General features: G+C 49.4%; 1 protein-coding gene across 1 annotated transcript in view; it reads right to left on the reverse strand.

The window, feature by feature from the left end:
- The window catches only part of SH3PXD2B (SH3 and PX domains 2B), a 56,917-nt gene that overhangs the window by 24,862 nt on the left and 12,455 nt on the right, over positions 1 to 19,600 (reverse strand). Inside the window, exons 2-4 of the mRNA XM_029960299.1 lie at positions 13,734 to 13,809; positions 5,891 to 5,967; positions 1,672 to 1,763 (exon numbers count right to left, since the gene is read on the reverse strand). Coding sequence (XP_029816159.1) covers positions 1,672 to 1,763; positions 5,891 to 5,967; positions 13,734 to 13,809 — 245 coding nt within the window. The remainder of the gene's footprint in view (positions 1 to 1,671; positions 1,764 to 5,890; positions 5,968 to 13,733; positions 13,810 to 19,600) is intronic.

Consider the following 19,600-nt stretch of genomic DNA (forward strand, 5'->3'; position numbering starts at 1 on the left):
GGCTGAACACTCACACAACACAGAGTAGTTCTGCACCCAGGAGCTGCCAAGTGGTGCTATAGGATGCTGTGGGATGTCCCTGAGGATGGATCCCACAACACAAACATGTGCTTGGGATTTGGTTTCGGGCTGGTGCATCTGGCTCCCCTTGTTTCTGAGACCAAACCAGGGAGATGATGAGGGACATGGCTACAGCTTCAAACACAGCCAGGCACAGAGCTGCACCACTCTGGGGCTGCTGCTCAGCAGCCATACATCTCCCTCCACATTGGAATATGCTCCTTGTTCTGGCCACAGCCCACACCCTGCCTGGTTTCTGGCTCAGCCTATTAGACAAAATAAAGGTGAGGAAAGTGGGTGCAAAACTGAAGCAGCCCTTAATTCCACTGTGGATGAAGGTGCCTCAGCTACAAGCAGGTTCCAAAGCTGACTCCTATTGCAAAGCAGCTCACCACCCTCACTCAGGGCTCAAAGACCCATGCACAGGCAGCACCCCACATCCCAAAACAGCCCCAGGGGCTGTTAACCCCCATGATACCCTCCCCCCCGATGTCCTTGGCAAACTCATCTTTCTCCTGTGTCTCTCGCTTGTCCCTGAGGTGACGCCTTCCCTGAGGGATGACCAATGGGGTGGAAGGTTAAGTGGTCAGCAATGGCCGGGCAGGATGGATGACGGCGTCAGCTGACAGCAAGCAATTAGTTAATGGGCTCTGGGGCCCTCAGACCAATCTCATCAGTGACCACGAGCTGCAGGAGGAATGATGACAGGCCAGGCAAAAAGTAACAGGAGCCAAAGGAGGAAAGCAGGGGTGGGGGAAGGGGAAATTGTGAGAAGGAACAAAAATAATCAAAAACCCAGAGAGAAGATACAGTCCACACAAGCATGATACTTAGCTGGAGACCTGACAGGCTCAGTCGCTTCTCAGAAGACAAAAACAAAATGCCTTTATCTACCTCCACACCCTTCCAATACAGAGTGCTGTCAAATCAATTTACTGCCTTTTCTCTCACAATTAATCAGGCCTCCTCCATTGCTCAAGCCCTGGTAGAGCCATGCACCGTGTCACATGCAGCATAAAAAGAGAGCAGCATAGCAGGAGATGGAGGCGGCTGCTCAGATTTATGCTGCTTGTGATTAGTAAGAGATGGGTGGCTCCTGGCCAAAGCAGCTCATAGTCACAAGACTTATAACCACACAGAGTTGCGTAAGGGACGCAAAATTCCCTGCAAATGTTCCTTGGTTTGCATGGAAAGGCTCCGGAGCGTTGATATGGATGGGGCTCCTGGACCTGGCTAAGGGAAAGAGCCCTTCAAACAGGGCAGAGATCCTTAGTAACCATGTGAAATGAGGCTTTTCAGATTGACCATGTTTCTGAAACAGGTACTTGCGGGTAGGAAGTGGCTCAGGAGGAGACCAGCACTTCATGGGGTCCCAGAGAAGTGTTTCCACTTCCCCACTGGAGAAGGCTAAGACAGGAGTTGTCTGATTGGTCAGAGGTGTCCACCTTGAGCTGCACAGCCCATGCTCCCTCTCCAAGAAAGTCTCCTAATCCCAGATCTGTGACTTGTGGGGGAATAGTTGATGAACGTCAGACTCACAGATATCAACAAGTTCAAGGCAGTTTGTGTTTCCTCACCATCCCAGAGGTAGCAGCTGCCCAACCAACTTACTCTTTGGGGGGTGTCAAGTCATCAGGTCGCGTCTCAAAGAATTGGAGAACCTCCTCACACTGGGAGATGTAGGGAGGCAGCTGGATCAGAGCCTGAGGAGGAAACAGAGACAACAGTGATGGGAAGCATCAAGGTTGTGCAAGAGGCTGGGTGAGGACAGGCCCTCGGAGCACAGGGGCCAGGGACATGGCATCCAGCTTGGCATTCACATGGTTCCTGCACACGGGAGCACAGAGCCAGGCTGGGGAGAGCTACAGCAAACACACACCAAAGTGGAGCAAGACCCAGGGAGCCCCCCCAGTTACACTCACCACACGCAAGACTAAAGGAGAATAATCAGAGACTGCTCAGGCCCTGCCTAGCCCAGCTCCAGCCTTTTGGGCAGATGTTCCCTTGCAGGGTAAGAGCCACAGGGATGTCCATCCTGGCATCCAGCCTTCTGACCGTGGCAGAGCTCAGTTTCCCAGCCATGCTGGGGGCATGGAGCTGTTATCCTTGGGAAAGGCTGGGCAGTTTACATGTGGCAAACTCCCAGTGCCATCAGCCCTGACCAGTACATCCCAAAAATGCTCCGCTGGGCAATGGCAGCTTGGGAAGAGGCAGGGAGAGAAGAACAGGAGGCAAAAGCACGGACACCAGCTCATCAGGGCAAGGGCTGGAAGGCCACTATGCTGCTGTGGAATGGCAGGAGATACAAACTGCCTCTACTTTTCTCCTTTCCCTCTGAGGAAGCCTGTTGCAAAAAAGATTCAATAGTGGGACTTGCAGAATGAAAGTGGGTCTGGCTGGGGGGGCTGGGGGCAGAGGCTGGGGCAGCAATATTTGCCTTGGCCAGAGCTCTTGCAGGTCCTTTCCATGGGCTGCAATGAGAGCTTTGCAGGATGGTAGCTGCCTGGCAGAGAGCCCTGCCTGCCCTCTGCTTGTGCAAGGGAATGGAGTCACAGATGATGGCAACTGCAATAAGTAAAAGAACCCGATGCAATTAAAATAGGGACCATTTGAAATCAGGGAGCAGTGCTGCAGCCCAAACTGGAGCAGATGTTTAACCAATTTTCTGTATAATTCCCACTCCCCTCTACGTGCTGTCACAGCAGTCTCGTGACAGCAGTGTGGGCAACCAAACCTCCACTCATTGCTGCATTGGAGACAAAGCCACATCTGCAAAGCCCCAGGGTTACCACACAGATCAGATGTGGCTACATATTGACCTAACTGCTGGCCCCTAAAAGCCCTTCCAGCCATTCAGCAGACAGTCACTCACTGCCAGCACAGCAGACAGTCAGACCACTAATCATGGGCCAGATGCGAACAAGATCATGTGAGAGACAGGAGAGAGAAAACTACTCACTCCACGGCTTTTGGGTCCAGGGAAGGGCTATTCAAAGATCAAGTTTTGCATGGATGCCATTCCCATGTGGTATCGCTCGCCATTCCCACATGGTACCACTCCCCAGTTCCAGCATCCCATGATCTATGCAATTCTCCCATGCCAAAATCACTCCGATTTTGTGGCCTAGAGAAGGCTCCATGTCCTCTGAAAGCAGGGGATTATCACAGAAAACACCTTGTGCTGGAAGGAGGAAAGACAAGACCCCATAGCTTGTTTCCCAGGACATTCTGAAGGAAGCCCACCCCGAGCTGACTCTGCTGGTACAGTGGTGGCTGAGTCAAGCAGGCCACCCTGCAATCCAGCTGGCCATGGTCTACAGCAGCTATGGCCACTAAATCAGTGTCACAAATAGCATGATGTCTGTCCCACCTCTGGCTCTGCCACCCAAAGGAGTGAACTATGGAGGGCCATCAGAACATGGCTTCAGTCCATGGTGTTGGAGGCACAGCAAGTCACCTCACCCACACTGTTGCCTGCAAGCCTGAGGAGAGAGGCTACTGACCAAAGACAGAAAATCCTTGTTGCATCGAAATCCATTTTCCAGGGAGTGAGAAAAGATTATTCTCTGGCAGTGACATTTTTAGTGGTCCACCCTGTCTCTTTGGGGTAGAGCACCACAGCATTGCAGCTCCTTCCTCAACTCTCCAATAACACTTTCTCAAAATCCTTGAGACAGAAGGAAGGCAGTTCCCACACCAGGAAAAAGACCAATAGATGTAGAACACAAAGAGAACAAACCAGAGAAATGGGACAGACCCTCAGTCCCCCTCCTTGTTATTCCTATGGTTGTTTGAAGTCTCATTTAGCAAATGACTGCTTTTACCAGTTGCTCTGATTCTTTTGCTGCTTTTCCTGCACCTTATCTTAAATTGCACAACTTTTAGTATGGTGGGACCTGAAACAGAGCCCTCCAGCAAAAACACTGCCTTGGGAATCAATGGTTCTCTCCCTTGCTCCTTTTCCCTGCTTCTACCCCAGATTTCACCCACCTGTCCAGGGCTCTCGCAGGGAACAAAGACACTCTACTTCCCTGGCAGCAGATGGCAACAAAGCAAAAATTTCTTCTGTGGGAACATGTTCTCAACATAAGCACCTGAGCCTCAACTCTCCCTCAGCAGGGCTAAAGCTGGAGGAGACATTTTGCATTTCTGTTCTGTGCCACCACCCTCCAAGCAAGAGCAACATCCACCTCCAATGACAGACATGGCAGCAAGGGACTGGGACACTGCCCCTGCGATCTGCAGCATGACGTGCCCAAGCAGGGACATCTTCCTGCTCCTGATAATTCCTTGCTCATTCTGCATCTCTGCAGCCTTTCCTTGGTCCCACACCCACCCTCAACTCAGCTGCTTTACGGTTAAGCAGCAGCAACTGGAAGGCCACGGCGAGCACAGTATTCCTTGGTAATGCATTAACAGGAGGAGGAGAGCACAGCTCCCTAAGTGGGTCATATAACATCAGCCATTATGTTCCAGTTGTTAAGTCAAATGGATTCATTATATTTTATGCCATTAATGGCATCGTTCTGAAAGAGTCAGCAGCAGCATCTTATCACTTAGGGACTTTTTCTTCCCAAAAATTAAATTTACGGTTGTGCGCGTCTCTATGCAGCTGACACATTTCAGTGACTCACAAGACAAGGGGCTGATCATGCCTGGATGGAATCAAGCAGTTACTTGCACCATCAGCTTCCCCCCCGACAGCTCCAAGCACACCTTGTACATCTCCATCACTCCGCTCTCACCTGCTCTCCTGGCCTGCAGTGTTTTTTCATCTGCAGCCCCACTGCAGAGCTGTCAAGATGCATTTACTAATTCACCTTTATCCTTGTACTTGTTATTCCAGCCACGAAATCCATTCCATAGGTCTGGCCAAGTCCCAAAACCCACAGCCTCTCCCACCATGCAAAGTCCCAGGACACAGTCACTTCCACACCTCCTGTGTCTAAGGAATGCAATGGATATTTCACCATTTTCTCATCTCCTCCCTTAGGTTTTGCAGTCTTTGTATATGTTTTCAACAGCATTCAGACTGGATTTTGGAGGTACCAGTCCTACCTTCAGGCCATTTCATAGCTGCTGCAAGTACTAATGTCCTTCTTCAGCATGATGAGATCTGGCATACTTTATTTGTGGAAAAATAATTTTTTATGGACTTTGGTATTTTGTTTCCCCCCACCAAAAAAAAATGCCCTAAAATCACAATTTCCCTTAAATTTAAGTCTAGTTTTATATTCTTTAAGAGTATGGAACAAATCGTCTCAGTCTCATCTCTGTTGGCTTCCAATAATTTTCTTCAGGTACAACTCATCTCACTCCTGCGTAAATAACTGGTTTATGTAACCAGTAACAGGAGTTTACATCCCAGTTTGGAACCATCCCACCAAGAAAGTGCTGTCTTCTACATAAAACAGGAGGTATGTTCCCAACAGATGGGAAAGGCTCCCTGAGGAGCTGAGTCCTACAAGCCTAGTCCTGCGCACAAGAATTTCGCTCCAAACCGCCTGTACCAGACAGGACACAGCCAGGTCCTTTCCAGCCCATCTGGAAAGCTGGTTCTGGTTTATACCAGACAAATACCAACACATCTTAGGAAAGGAGAAGAGAAAGGGAAAGCCCAGCAGCGTGTGCAAGCCCTCTGCATTTCATGAGGAGTGAAAAGTGAATGTTTTCATGTGGGTTTTCATCAAAGGAAGGGTTTGATAGCAGTGGATAACCCACACTCCCTGTTCTCCCAGCACTGGCACAACATTATATAGTATCAGTCAATCAGGATCGAGCTCGATCAGGTTGGGTTCATCTTTGGTGGATATAAGAAACCTGCCCTTACCTTGCAATATTCATCAATAGGTATCAGGCGCTTGACTGCAACATCACGGATGTGACTCCGGCGGAAGAGGATCTTCCCTGAAATAGGAGAGATGGAGAGAGAAGAGCAGGTCAGCACAACACCCATGCACAACTCTATTGAATCACTCTGTCAGGACCTATTTCCTGTGTGTCCTCTTCTTGACAAAAGCACCAGAGCTCAAAAAAAAAAGCCTATTCCCTCCCATAGATTAAACACCTTGTCAGAATAAAGCACATTTAAAGTGGCAAGCATGTTCAAGGAGAGAGAGGAGGAAACAATTACCAGCAAACTGCATCCCCATGGTCTCTTGCCAGTGTGGTGATGATGGAGGAGTAGCCCCCATCCAAGCACATGCCTGATACCTCACAGCTTGCTGGCGTGCAAGTACTGGGAGGACAATATTCCTGGCAAATGACATCCCTGCAGCTACCAGTGCAGGTGGGACCCTTGCTGAAGGCTCCCAGCTTGCTCAGGGCATCCAGGTCTAGTGTGGGCAGCAGCCAAACCAGAGGGTTTCTCTCTGTGTCACTCCTGTGACAAACTGGTCGTCAAAGCCACTGTGTCGGGACTGCAGCTCTGAGTCAGACCTATAGAATTTTCCTTCCTGTCTGGGGTTTATTTTTGTTCTCCATTAATGGGATCCTCTTGCCACTCTGTTTCCTTCCCTCTGGCTTGTGGTAGGGCCTCTTGCCTTTGAAGTCTAATGAGTCCTAAATGCTTCAAGCTGCTCTCAGAGGGAACAGATTCTCAGGCATTTAAGGAGACAAAAGCCATTAGCAGACAGTGAAACAGATACAGGTAGAGACTCGTGATCAGAAGGCTTGGTATGTGGTAGGATTTCAGACCACTTCCCAGAGCACCAGGAACTGGCACTGCTTTGCAACACAATCACCTGGAAAACTCCTTTTTGGGGAGATGGGTGGTAATGGAGTCCCCTCAAGTTCTTCCTGACAGTTCTCCAATATCACAGGAAACTCTCATCTCTTTTTGTCCCTGCTTGGGTTTCCAATCCCACCCCTGAATGCAGGGAAAGCAACGTGCCCATCCATGCAACCCCTTCATGCATCAAAGAGGTCACCAAGGGGCAAACCAGAACCCAAACTCCCATCATAACCAAATACCAGCACACCCTCTTTGCAAGCAACATGAGAACAGGGAAAAGCACTCTGGAGAGTCACACCATGGCTTCAGCCCTTACTGTGAGCCTTCACAGGAGCTGTGGCATTGCTCAAGCCAGAAGCTGGATCTTACCAAGCTGCCCAAGAACAGGACATGGGAAAATGGCCACATGCTTATCGCAATTTTAAATCCAAGGCTGGGTGACCCTCCTCTGCTTCTCCCTGACTTGGCCAGGATCTGAACCACGCATGACTTGTGCAGCCTGCCAATGCATTTTTTAAGCAGAGACGAACTAAGCCAACCCAACTTCAGCTGGCAAAGAAAACGAACAAGAACTTTATGGAGGAGCCAAGTCTCCTGCTAGGCTCAGTTAATGCAGAATGCCTTTGAAACTAGACTGTCCAAGGGAGCACACAGCAAACCTACTCAGTGCTAGGTCTATCCTTGCCCTCCAGTGACAGGCATGGGGTCAGACCAACTTATACCAGAAGGATTGCTCCTCATTTATGTCCTGTTGACAGCGAGGGGCTGAGACATTCATGGCGGGAAATGCTCTGTTCTGAAGTGCATTCCTTCTCAAAGCCTGCGAGAGCCAAGTCTGGCGGTTCTTATGATACAGTGAAAAAAATCACCCCTCTATTCAATCTGTCTTTTAGATTTTGAGGGTGAATAGCCTGGGAACACAGAATTTGTCTGGAAAGACTGGGAACAACAACCAGGTCAGAGCTCCATTCATTGCCCTTAGCAATTATTTTCCATCAGACAAGCAAATGATCAACAGTTTTCTCTTTCCATCAGCAGTCACAGCATATTTGCTGCAGAGGATTCTATTTGAATGATGATTTTAAAAAAGATGAATGGATCACACTAGTTCTGTTGGCAGTAGTAAGGAATAGCTGTTTTGGTTTTATGTCTGCCAAAATGAAATCACTGATGGGTGGGTATGTTATAAATGTCTGAAAAAATAAGTTCTGGGTGTGGGAATATTTAAATGTTTAACAAACATATGCTAGTGAATAATAATAATAAAAATAATATAGGTTTGGGGAATAAATACATCACCACAACTGAAGTGATCTTAAATTAGCCCAGGCATGGAGCATATGAACCAGCAGGAAATCCAGCTCCTCTCTTCATTTGCTCTCAATCTAGTATTTTTCAACAAGGAAGTTTATTTTCTAACAAAAAGCTGATTTTAATCAAAATGCCTAATTAACATAATTGCAGACCCTTCAATGCTGCCAAATACAGCTGTATAAATCCTCAACTTGAAAGGCAAGAGAGCACAGGAAACCACTTCCCTCCTGGAAGGGAAAGATGGGCAACTTGCTGGGTCAGTGAGATGCAACATTTTCCTGGGCATGTTTTCCTTAGACCATACCTAAAAATGGGAATAACAGTGCTGTCCACCAGGGCTTTTCACATAGCCAAGGACTATATAACACAAGAGAAACACATTGCATTATTCATTTGGTCTCTGCAACACTTAGCACTGTAGCTCCAGAAGTAGCTGTGGCTGCCCCAACCCTGGAAGTGTTCAAGGCCAGGTTGGATGGAGCTCTGAGCAACATGGTCTAATGGAAAGTGTCCCTGACCATGGCAAGAGGTCGGAATGAGATGATCTTTAAGGTCCCTTCCAACCCAAATCATTCTGTCATTCCATGTTTCTAACATCCTCAGAGACTCACTTTCCTCCTAACAGCCTCCCAGCAGTGCTCCTGCCTCAACCTCAACATCAGCACGAGGAATACCAAGGGGAAGACATGTGAGGGGAGGCAACTCTGCACATCCTGCTGATAGTGGAGCTTTCCATCAGCCTGAAAGGTCAGTGCTGCTGCAGACTCCACTTCACCAGCTTCTCACTCTTGTCACAAATCCAGGACTCAGAGATTATTAGATTTTTTTTTTTACATACATAATGTTATGCATGAGCAATCAGAGCAGTGAGTCTCCTCCAGCCCTGCTAGCACAAGAAAGTCATTGCAAAGGAAGTGTGGTAAAATACACTGTCCTTTATACACACAAACAAAGCTGTGAGTGGACTGAACATTTATCACCTGGGAATGTGTCAAGCAAGTTGATTTTGGAAACAGAGGACTGAGATAAGGCACTAATACAGAATGGTTGCCCTGGCACATCTCCCTGTGCAAACACCCAGACTCCAGGACATTATGCCTGCTTTTGCTGGATCTTAAAAACCTGTTTATACCTACAAAGAAAAAGAGACGCTCCGCTAGAAATATTCTGTCTGACCATGAAAACTCCTCTGGTGCCAGAAAGGTTCCATTCTCCCAGGACTGGAGGAACCAAACTCCTCTATGGCTAATCAGAGCAAACAGTGCTGAAGCAGCTCTAAAGGGGGGGAGGGGGTTGCAAAGAAATGTAGTGTGGCCCCTTCTGCCCCAGCCCTTCATCAGGACTGAAAAGTGCCAGGAAAGCCTGGGGAAAGGACTGATAAGGAATTTGTGTCTCCAGCAGTATGAAAGCAGGCAGGCCACAGGAGGGGTTAATCTCTCCAAACAAACAAACAGGGAAACAGGGCTCTGCAAATTATTCCCTCCTGTGGGAATTCTTCATGAAGAGCTGAAGTTATACTGGGGAGCAAGGAGCCAAAAAACACAAGGCAGAGGGACTTCAACAAGGAAAATGGTGGAGACCTCTCTTGAGCCAAAGGCTGTTACTGGATCTCCAGCAAGCTGGAGGGGCAGAGAACCTGAAACACATCACCCTGCTCACCATGGCTGTGAACCCAGCCAGATATTTCAAGAGTGGAAAACCAGCTGTGCCTCTTGCTTTACCCTGAAGGACTCCCCCCCTCTGCCCCCGCCCCACTGCCTCGGAAAGAATTCACTTCTCTGCACCTTTCAAATCACATCCAGATTTTCCCTGGCACAGGTTCCAAACTCACTTCAAAAAAAGGCAGCCCCAAATGTACACATAATTAATCCCAGCCCATGGAGCAGCCAGCTACGTGGGCTATTCCTGGGATGGGGGATCAGGCAGTGTTTCCAGGAGTCCTACCCTTACATCTGTTTGGTCAAGTCCTGCACAGGGGTTGCAAGACAGCCTGGGACTGTCCACCCAACCATGCTACAGGAGAGATGTCCATCTTACTAGAGCAGAAAGTAGTAATTAGGATGCCATCTCCAGCTCAGATGAAGATGGAACAGGACTGGGGCAAGTCAGGCACCATAGCTAGAAAACAGATGAGCTGTCCTCCACCTCCTTCACAGGGCCTTTGTGGGGAGCTATGAGCATCCCCACAGCTGTTCTGGGAAAAAAGCCCCAAAGTTTGTGGGTGGCACTGATGCCCATATCGAGCAGGCTGGTGGGCTGGGAAAGGAGTAGAAAGGAGGTATAATTCTTCTTTCTAAAATGATCTCACCAAACCCCCCTTTCTCTTCCTCCCTTCTTGGGAGTTCACTATTGTCTGTAGCTAAAGCTTCCTAAAAAGCAATTTTACAGCCAAGGTTAGCTCAGCCTCAGGCAACCCCTCCTTGCCGAGGCTCACGTTTCCAGTGAAGCAGACTGGCCAGGATCTGCTCCAGGCCAGTGGGGCTGTACAGAGTTTGGAAGGCTCCACTCTCCTTATAAAAGCTGTTTCCTGAAAGATCTGGCACGGCCCTTACACAGCAGGCCCAACTGAGCTCATTTGTTTTCTTAGTTCATTCTTTCCTGGGGTCTCCATACCGTCATCTCCCAGCCAACAAGTGTGTAACCCTTGGTGTGGACTCCTGCGGGCGAGGACATTCCCCAGCTGGGCAGTGACAGGTCTCTGCTCTCCCACCAGCTGTTCCCAACTCTGCTCCAGGGAGCAGAGTCGATGCCATGCAAGGGCTGGGTGCTGCCAGAGCTGTTCCATGGAGCCATCCCAGCACCACATGAAGCTGAGCAGGCTGTGCCAGTGGCTCAGAGCCAGCTGAAGGATCCAAAAGTCCACTTCAAATTCCCCTTTGTGGCAGCAGAGCTTTTCAGGCACAGTGTAGGAGCACTGGCAGGCAATAGCAGATCCCACCAAGCTGAGCTACGGGATGAGTGTGGTGCCACCACCCAGCAAGGGACAAGCCCTGGTCCCAAACTTCAAGTGTAATTGATCTACTCCACTTCAGAGGACCCACCTTTATGACTCCACTTCAGAAGACCTGAGTAGGCTGAAGGACTTGCACTTACAAAAGCCTCTTCTGAATACTATCAAAGATCTACTTCAAAAGACCAAAGTCTGTAGAAATTTCCCATAAGTTGAACCCTCAAAGCAGGCATTAACAAAACGAAGTAACAAAAAGCAAACAGAGTTCCTGTGGGCTGGGTGTTGTAACTATGGAGTAATCATGGAACACTCTTCCCATTCCAGGAAACCAGCCTGACAGACAAACCCAGATGGCACCTTGTCAGGTTGTGGTGGTGACCCAGGGTTTAGGGGGCTTCAGGGTTTGCTAAGGAAGCCAGAGCTGTTCTAGAGGCACAGGGTCACAGGAGACATTTTTGAGAACTGCAGTGGCCACAATGTCTAATGTTGCTCTACAACAGACTTCTCAGAAAGCAGCGTACTTGCAGTAAACACTGGAGCCAAATCTCCCCTGGTAATGAAATTCAGATGCTAAAAATGTTGCTCAAAATGGGACTGGGAGCAAACTACAGTACTAACAGAAGCTGAACACAATCAAACCCCAGCAAGTCTAAGCACACTAGAACCACATTTTGCAGAGAAACAGACCCAGGCTGTTGTCACTGAGCTTACCTGGACAGCACCTCTAGGCTGAGAGAGACAAAGTTTGGGTTCAGCTGTAAGTAGCAAAACTTGTCATCCCAAACTGGGAAGGTAAAGAGCTGCTTGATAGAGGAAATGCTCTAATATATCCAGCAACTATTAAAAGGGCCTTACTCCCAAGTAAAGTCCTCTTTCATAAGCAGATAGAGCTTGCAGGCCATCTCACTAGGGAGGTTATGGCTCACTGTCCTGCTCCAGGAAAAGCCACCAGCTCCTGATCACTCCATAATGAGCAGCAAAGGCAGGAGGGCAAAGGTGACATAACTGCCACTTCTAATACCATAACTTCCCTCAAGCAAGAGGACTTCTGAAGTTGTCCCATGAGGACAGGCAAGGTGCAAGATTTGCAGTGGCCACCTCCTACTTGGAGGTGGGACAGCATCCCATGCTGGAATCTTCACACCACACCACCCTTTATCCTGTGCTGGCACCTCAAAGCACTCGTGGTAAAGCTGCAGGTACCAGCTGCCAGGCATCAATAGTCTCCCGAGCCATCACAAGCCACAGCAAAAATGAAATGCCAAGAAATATTTCTGGGAGAAGCATGGACTAGCAGTTTTCCAAGTCAACATGTGACTCCCTCTGAAATGATATTATTTAAGCCTGTTGCAGAAAGGGAACAAAAGCAAAAGGGCAAATATCTCTGCAGAGGACACACACAAATGCACACGCTTCTCTAGAAGAAGGTCATCATAACTCCCCAAAACTGCTTGCTTACACAAGAGCCAGGCTTTCTTTTCCAGCAACTTCAATCCCCTTTTTCCTCCAGTGGAAATCCCAGTGACATGTTTCCTAGCAAAGGGAAACTATTTCAACACCAAGAAGGAGAAACAAGAATTGACGAGCGTGCTGCAAGGAGCACTGCTCCGACCAGGCTTCCCAAGCCGTGGCCTTCTGAAAATAGCAGCATTTTGGTGGGAATTTTCTTCAAGTGCAGCACAGCCAAAGCATATATCCAATTTTTCCAAGTTATGCCCTTTGCCAATTTGGCTTCCATTTTCCCTTGCTGGCAAGAGTACTTGTACAGCAAGGGCTTTTCTGTGGTATTCACATCAGGTGTGCTTTGCTTTTGCTGATGTTACAATGCCACAACAAGCTAGAATCAGAAACTCTTCTATGGGAAACCCAGACAAGATTCTCTTATTTAAAAAGGGGTGTAAATTATTTTCTTCACACCAGTCAGAGAAAAGCAAAGTTCACAAATGCCTTTACGTTTCTAGAAGAGCCAGGAGGCAAAGTACAGCACAAAGGGCTGCACTAAACAGACCTGACAGTCACTGGAAGTGATTATGGCACTGTGACATTTCTAAATATGCTCATTAGCTACTTGGGGGTAGGGGTAAGACAACTCTGTGGTCAAAGCCATTAGCTATGGGTGCATGAAAAACTCCCCTCAGGCTGGTTATTTTCACAAGGCATATTAGGGTTCTTCTCATTCCCTATAGCAGCAGCCACCAGCAATCCCACACACCACAAAGTGCCACGGCCCATTGCATCTGCTCAGCTGCACGTTGGGCTGACAGGGCACACGTCATGCCACAGAAATCCTGTCTTTGAGCAATCAGCCCCAAACATCACAGGAGGAAGCCAAGGCTGTCAATTGGCTTGAATTCCATTGTTATTTCCTTCTCTCTGGATGGCTCTTTGAGTTACACGGGACAGGAAAAACAGTGTATGAGTAGCTCCTGGGGAGCCTCACACCATCCTCAGCCCTGTGCCGTGGTAGAAGCTGTGCTAGGGGGGTTGCTTAGTTGAGGTCTTCCACTAGTGACTTCTGGAGGGAAAGAGAAATACTGAGGAGTTTAATACAGATGTTTTAATGGACACAGTGCAGGCCAAGAACTTGCTATTGCTCAGATGGTTCCTGCCATGGGAAAAAGCTCCTGCCATGCCAAAACCAACATGGTTTTTGCTGGAGCAAAACCACTCTCCTACCTGGCAGAAAGGGGATGATCCTTTGCTTGGGGTCCTTCTGCCCTCCTTCCATCGGAAACTTGTCCAGCATTTGCATCTAGAAAAGGAAATGAAAGACAGGTTAGCAGCAGCCACAAATGAGCCTGAGGAGGACCTGCCTCCCCCAGGCACTGCAGGCTCCCAGGGCAGCGCTCCTTCCCCAGCCTCCCTGGCAAGCCAAGATCACCTGCTCTTCCATCAATCCATGACAATACAGGACACCACATCCCTGATACCCCATAAAACACCTGTGTTGCGTTATGGTGGAGAGGTGCCTCTGGCTCTGCTCTGCCTGGGGGGAAGAGCTTGGGAAAGCTGGAGACAGGCGAGGGGCGAGGAAAACAAGTCGCACATCTGACTGCTGTTAAGCAACGCAATCCCTGAGTCACTGGAAGCTTTCCCCGCCTCTGTTTGAACTCGAGCTGAGGATCTCTCGCCCCCGGAGCACTGTGAGCCTCCAAGGCACGAACGGTGCAAGCTGTGTTTTCTCCCATTAGCACGTGCCTGGGCTGACCCTCTGGCCAGATCTGTTCCCAACCATGTGATCCCACCAAACCCATCCAGAACTTCAGCCCAGATCATCTCCATTTCCTTTTACTTGACAGAAAGTGCCTCTTGCAGGAGCTGCTCAGAGTGGGGACCCTCTCATTGCAGCCCCCCTGCCCTGCTCCAGCCCAGCCCAGTGCCACCAGTAGCACCCCAGCCAGACCAGAGCCCACACCAGGGCCTGTGTGGGTTGGCACCATTATGTCTGTCAGCCACAAGCTCTCTCTCTCTTCTCTTGCTGGAGGGAGGAAAAGAGGTTGTGAGGTGTCTGGAGAACCCTCCAGCACGTACAGGAAGAGGAGAAGGTGGGGAAGTGGCAAGGCAGGGGCTCGGTCCCATGGATCCCACACAGCCTGGCTGCCACATCACGCAGCTCTGGAGGAGGCAGCAGCAAATACCAGTTCACCAGTTCTCCTACGCATGAGCCTGTGGGAAGAACAGCTAAAACACTCACTCCAAAGAAAACAAGCCCAGCACTGGCTGTAAGCACTGCAGGCAGTTTGGGATAGCAGACACAGGAGCACACATCTGCAGAAACGCAGCCTGTGGCTGATGGTTCTTCTGTAGTGCTACACACACACACAAAAGCACGAAACTGCGACCAGAAAATATCAGCTCCAGACCTGAGAGATGCCCCAGAGACAAGGAAAGTCTCCAGAAAGCTGGTAGATCTCCAGGTTTTGAGGTCCCCTGTGTCTTTTCTGGCCTGTCTTACTCCTGTTGACTTTGCAGGATGGGGACTACAGCACAGGTTGTTGCACTGGTCTTGCCCAGAAAAGCCAAGGGAAGGAGGCCCAGCTCTGGAAAAGGGATGGGAAAAGGGTAAAGGTGCAGCAACTCCACCAGGCCTGGGGAGGGATACACAGAGAGGCATCAGGAGATGGTCTGCAGACTCCAGTACCAAGGCAGGTTTACTGGGAGAACACCCTCCTCCCCAGCCGTGGCAGGGAAACACAGTCCCCACCAGGCAAAAACTGTGGAAGGGAGGTGGTTGGCATGGAGAGATCCCACAAATCTTCTTTGTGGGAGGGTTTCCATCCAAACTCCAAACAACACTGCTTACATCACATTCCCAGAAGGGGCCATGCAAGATCCTGGGGAGATGGGCAGACAAGAGGCAGACAGACACACAGCCCTCTAGAGCAGTGCTTTCCCTGCTGAGCACACGAGAGCACAGAGAGGCCAAGTCTTGCTCTCAACAATGCACTCAGCCAGGTTGGGAAGAAAAATTAAAGGGAAAGAACCTCAAACAATAATTCCATTGTTTCTACCCTTCCAGGACTATTTTTAAATATTTGTGACAGACAAGAAAATAGCAAAAAAAGATTGGAGTGGATGTAGTTTAAAGCATTTTGGTCTGCTTTTATTACGTGGGAAGTTGTTATATCACACTCTTCAATGATCCCTTGGCAAAAGGGAGGGGGATCACAGGCTGCCAGACTGTGGCTCCCAGATCCAGGACTGGGGCAGGGAAGTCCAAGTGATATATCCAGTACACAGCCAGGCTCCCCACAACAGAACGTCAGGACAGCCCATGTTTATCCACACTTATCTCCACTACCAATTTATCTTATCAATTAGCTGTTTTTCTTATTAACCCAGGAATGTCTGGGCAGTGAGTGTGTCTGGAGTGAGCTGGAGGTCTGTGCACACTGTGGGAGCCCACTGTCCCCATCCCGAGCTGTCCATTAACAGGGCAGGCGATAACACCGCTAGGGATGGGGAGCCTTTGAAAAGCAGCTTTGTGTCAACAGCCAACACGTTGGCAGACAGCTCCTTCATCAACAGGAAACTCGTAAGATAATATCCTAATTGAATCAATTAAGAGTGCTGCAGGCTGCAGGGGATCCCAGGGAGAGGGGAATGGACACGCTCAGCAGTATTCCCGGGAAGCAGAGGGCTTTGCCCAAATCAGAGCTGATGGTGCAGTTGCCAGAGGGCTACACCATGCAGATGGCATAAACCCAGAGATATGTCTGCTGAAGGAGCAGGGCCCCAGGTCTAACAGCCTGCAAGCAGGCCATATCATTTCCCAGATGGAATAACCTTGGAGAAATTGCTGCCAAAAAATCACAACCTCAAGTCAAGTGCCAGTAGGTAATAAGGTATGTCATCACTTTGCTTCTTCTCTGCTTTCCACAATACAGTGGAAGAGTTTCCCTCTACAATATAGAGGTTACAGGAAAAAAAAAAAAGGTTTTCATTTAAATCTGGTTTAAAGTAAAATGTCAGGGCAAAATGGTGAACACAGAGGTCCTGATTCTCCCAAGAACAACGAACCAGAAGGGCACAGAATTACTCTTCAGCAAGTCCTGGGCAGCAGGGGGACTGGAGGATTTGCTTTTGCGAAGTTGCTCTAAAGCCCAGGTTCTCCATCACTGACCATCAGGGCTTGTGTGGCACATACCAGGGCTATGGAAGAGGAAGCCAGTCTGTGCCAGCTTCTGCAGGGGATGGTGGCTCACATCCCTGAACAAGTTATACTGCCACAGGCTGGGGGGTGATGAAATATCCATGCAAGGAGAACAAACTCTTTCATTCTTGCACTACTCCAGGAGCTGATGTCAGAGCCAGGCCATGAGCCACAGTCGCAGGCATGGGGTGAAGGAAGTTCCCCCCTCTTATCAAGAGGATTTTGTATTAAGACAAGAGGTAATGGGCAGGAACTGATGCCCAGGAAGTTCCTTATGAACATGAGGAAGAGCTTCTTTACTGTGCAATGACGGAGCACTGGAACAGATTGTCCAGAGAGGGTGTGGAGTCTCCCTCACTGGGGATATTCCAGAACCATCTGGACACAGTCCTGTGCCATGTGCTCTGGGATGACCCTGCTTGAGCAGGAGGGTGGGACCAAATGAGCCCCTGTGGTCCCTTCCAACCTGACCCATCCTGTGATTCCGGGATTTGCTCTGCCTGCTTGACAGAGGTTCAGTGTAAAACCACATTCCCCTTTGTGGTCTAGCAAGAGAGAGCTGACCTAATCCATGCCTCCAGCAGACATGCCTGTTATCCAGAGCAGAGAAGCCAGCTTTTGACATCACCCGAAGGGAAAAAAAATTAAAAAGAGTTCAACAAAAAGCTTCATAGTCTGGTCGAGTGCGGTGGCAGAATCACAAGAGACTCTTTGTGAGAGCAACAGCATCCCTGCTGAGAGAAGGCAGCAGCTTGCCATGGGGAAAAGATGAGTCTGAGCCAAGCCTGCTCTCATCCCACACTCCCAAACTCCCCATCAGCCCCATCCCTCATGAGCTGGGGAATGCCACAGGCAGCCAGGCACACCACGTGTCCCGACGTCCCTGTGGCGGTGAACTTCAGATGAGGACATTCCCATGCACTGCTCACCCTGACTTCCACGTGCTCAGCTGGCCATTAGCCACGTCTCTTCTTACAGGAAGAAGAGTCCTCCTCCAAATGTGATTCACCAAAGGACAACACCTTACTGATCCTCAGATGCAGTGGGAAAGGGACGCAGGTCCAGCGATCGCCTGCCATGATGGGAGCACCCGTCCCCACGGGACATGATGAAGGACACAGTTGCATGCTGAGAACCAGAGACTTTGTAAACGTGTTCCTGCAGATCAAAGCACTCTTGAGCCCTGGAATCAACTGGTTTAGGAAATCTCTGCCAAGAAGATAGTCTGGGGAAGAGAACGACATCTGGCAGCAGCTCACAGGCTACTGATGTTTCGTCTTTTGTGATCCTATGAGAGGCACCTTCCCTGCATCTTTAAGGACTGCCCGTGAAAAAAAAGGGGGTGAAAAATACAACCACCCAGAAGACAGAAGGACTAACACAGAGCAAGCTCAGCTCCCAAGCAGAGCTCAGGAGGTCAGTCCCAGGGAAGGGCTCCAGGGTTGCAGCACCACGTAACAGCTGTTCCGTGGCCAAGGAGAGTTGGGTGTTCACAGACAGGAATGGGAGCTGAAGGGCAGAACAACCAAGCAGTGTGACGAATTCAAGTGCATTTTACACATTACAAGGCAGAGGCAAAGCTGGTCTCCTCAGCACTAGGAAATGGCATCACAGAGGCTGGATTGTGAAAACCTGATGGAAAACTTTAAGCATCGCTCAGCAATAGACAAAAAAAGAATTAACTGAGGTCAGAGAAAAAAAAGGGCCACACAAATTGTCAGCAGCTGCCACTGCAAGAGAAATTTCCTATTAAATCACAGGAAGCATTAGAGAGACACTGGTGCCTCTGAAGAGCTCCCTGGCACAGGGAGCAGCGGGCACAGGACTGGGCCAGGACGGAGCTCTGTGCTCATGCTGCCCCCCAGGTACCCTCAGGACCAAGCCACAGCCAGGTCTGTGTTACCCCAGCAGGTGCTGGCCCATAACCACATGGATCAAACTCAGGGATGTGGGTTTCCCTGCACGTGGGGGCTCGGAGGATGTGGCAGCTTCGCATGCCCAGGTTTGGTCCAAGTGCAATAGTCCTCCAAAAGCAACCGGGCAAAAAGCTTCCACTGCCCAGGGCAGGATATGTTTCCATCCTGAGCGCCCAGTATTTCATAGAATCACAGAATGGTTTGGGTTGGAAGGGACCTTAAAGATCATCTCATTCCAACCCCGTGCCATGAGCAGGGATGGGGTGCTGAGCAACGTGATCTAGTGGAAGGTGTCCCTGCTCATGGCAGGGTGGTGGAATGAGATGATCTTTAAAGTCCCTTCCAATCCAAATCATTCTGTGATTTTATGATTCTATGATTTTTGGAAGGCCAAAACAACTCCTGTCTGCTTTCCCTCCTTTTGTAAGCCTCTAAAGAATATATTTGGGAGAGACTAAGGAGAGAGTGTAGTTTTAAAAAAAGAAAACCTCGTATTTGGAGAAGAGCGCTGAGTGATCTCCATTTACACAGCCCCCTCACAGAGCTGCTGATCCCTCTGTCTGCTTTTTGGGTGTTTAAAATATATTGCTTTTTCCATTCAGTCCATTGGTACCAAGTCCTGGAAGTCACCATTCTTGTTACAGTACTTTACTAATCCATTTTCCACTTAATTCCTGGTCATTGCAGCCTCTAGATGGCATTTGGGTAGGCAGGTCCCAGGCTGCAGAGATGAGCACAGAAAGTGGCAGCACTCCATGTGGGCACCAGCAACAGAGCATTAACACCCTCAAAGCACCAACCCTGCATCCATGATTCACCACACTGACCCAGCTGTGGGAAGTGACTCCTGCCGGTAGAACGTGCTTGGGAACAGAGCAGGAATACCCGGGGGTGATGCCGGTCTGCGCCACTTCCTCTTCCCCATCCCATCCATGGGAACATTCCTCCAGCACATCTGGGGCTGTGTCACACAG

The sequence above is a fragment of the Manacus vitellinus genome, unplaced genomic scaffold (genome assembly GCF_001715985.3).
Source record: "Manacus vitellinus isolate BGI_N305 unplaced genomic scaffold, ASM171598v3 scaffold_25_pilon, whole genome shotgun sequence".
Lineage (NCBI taxonomy): Eukaryota > Metazoa > Chordata > Aves > Passeriformes > Pipridae > Manacus > Manacus vitellinus.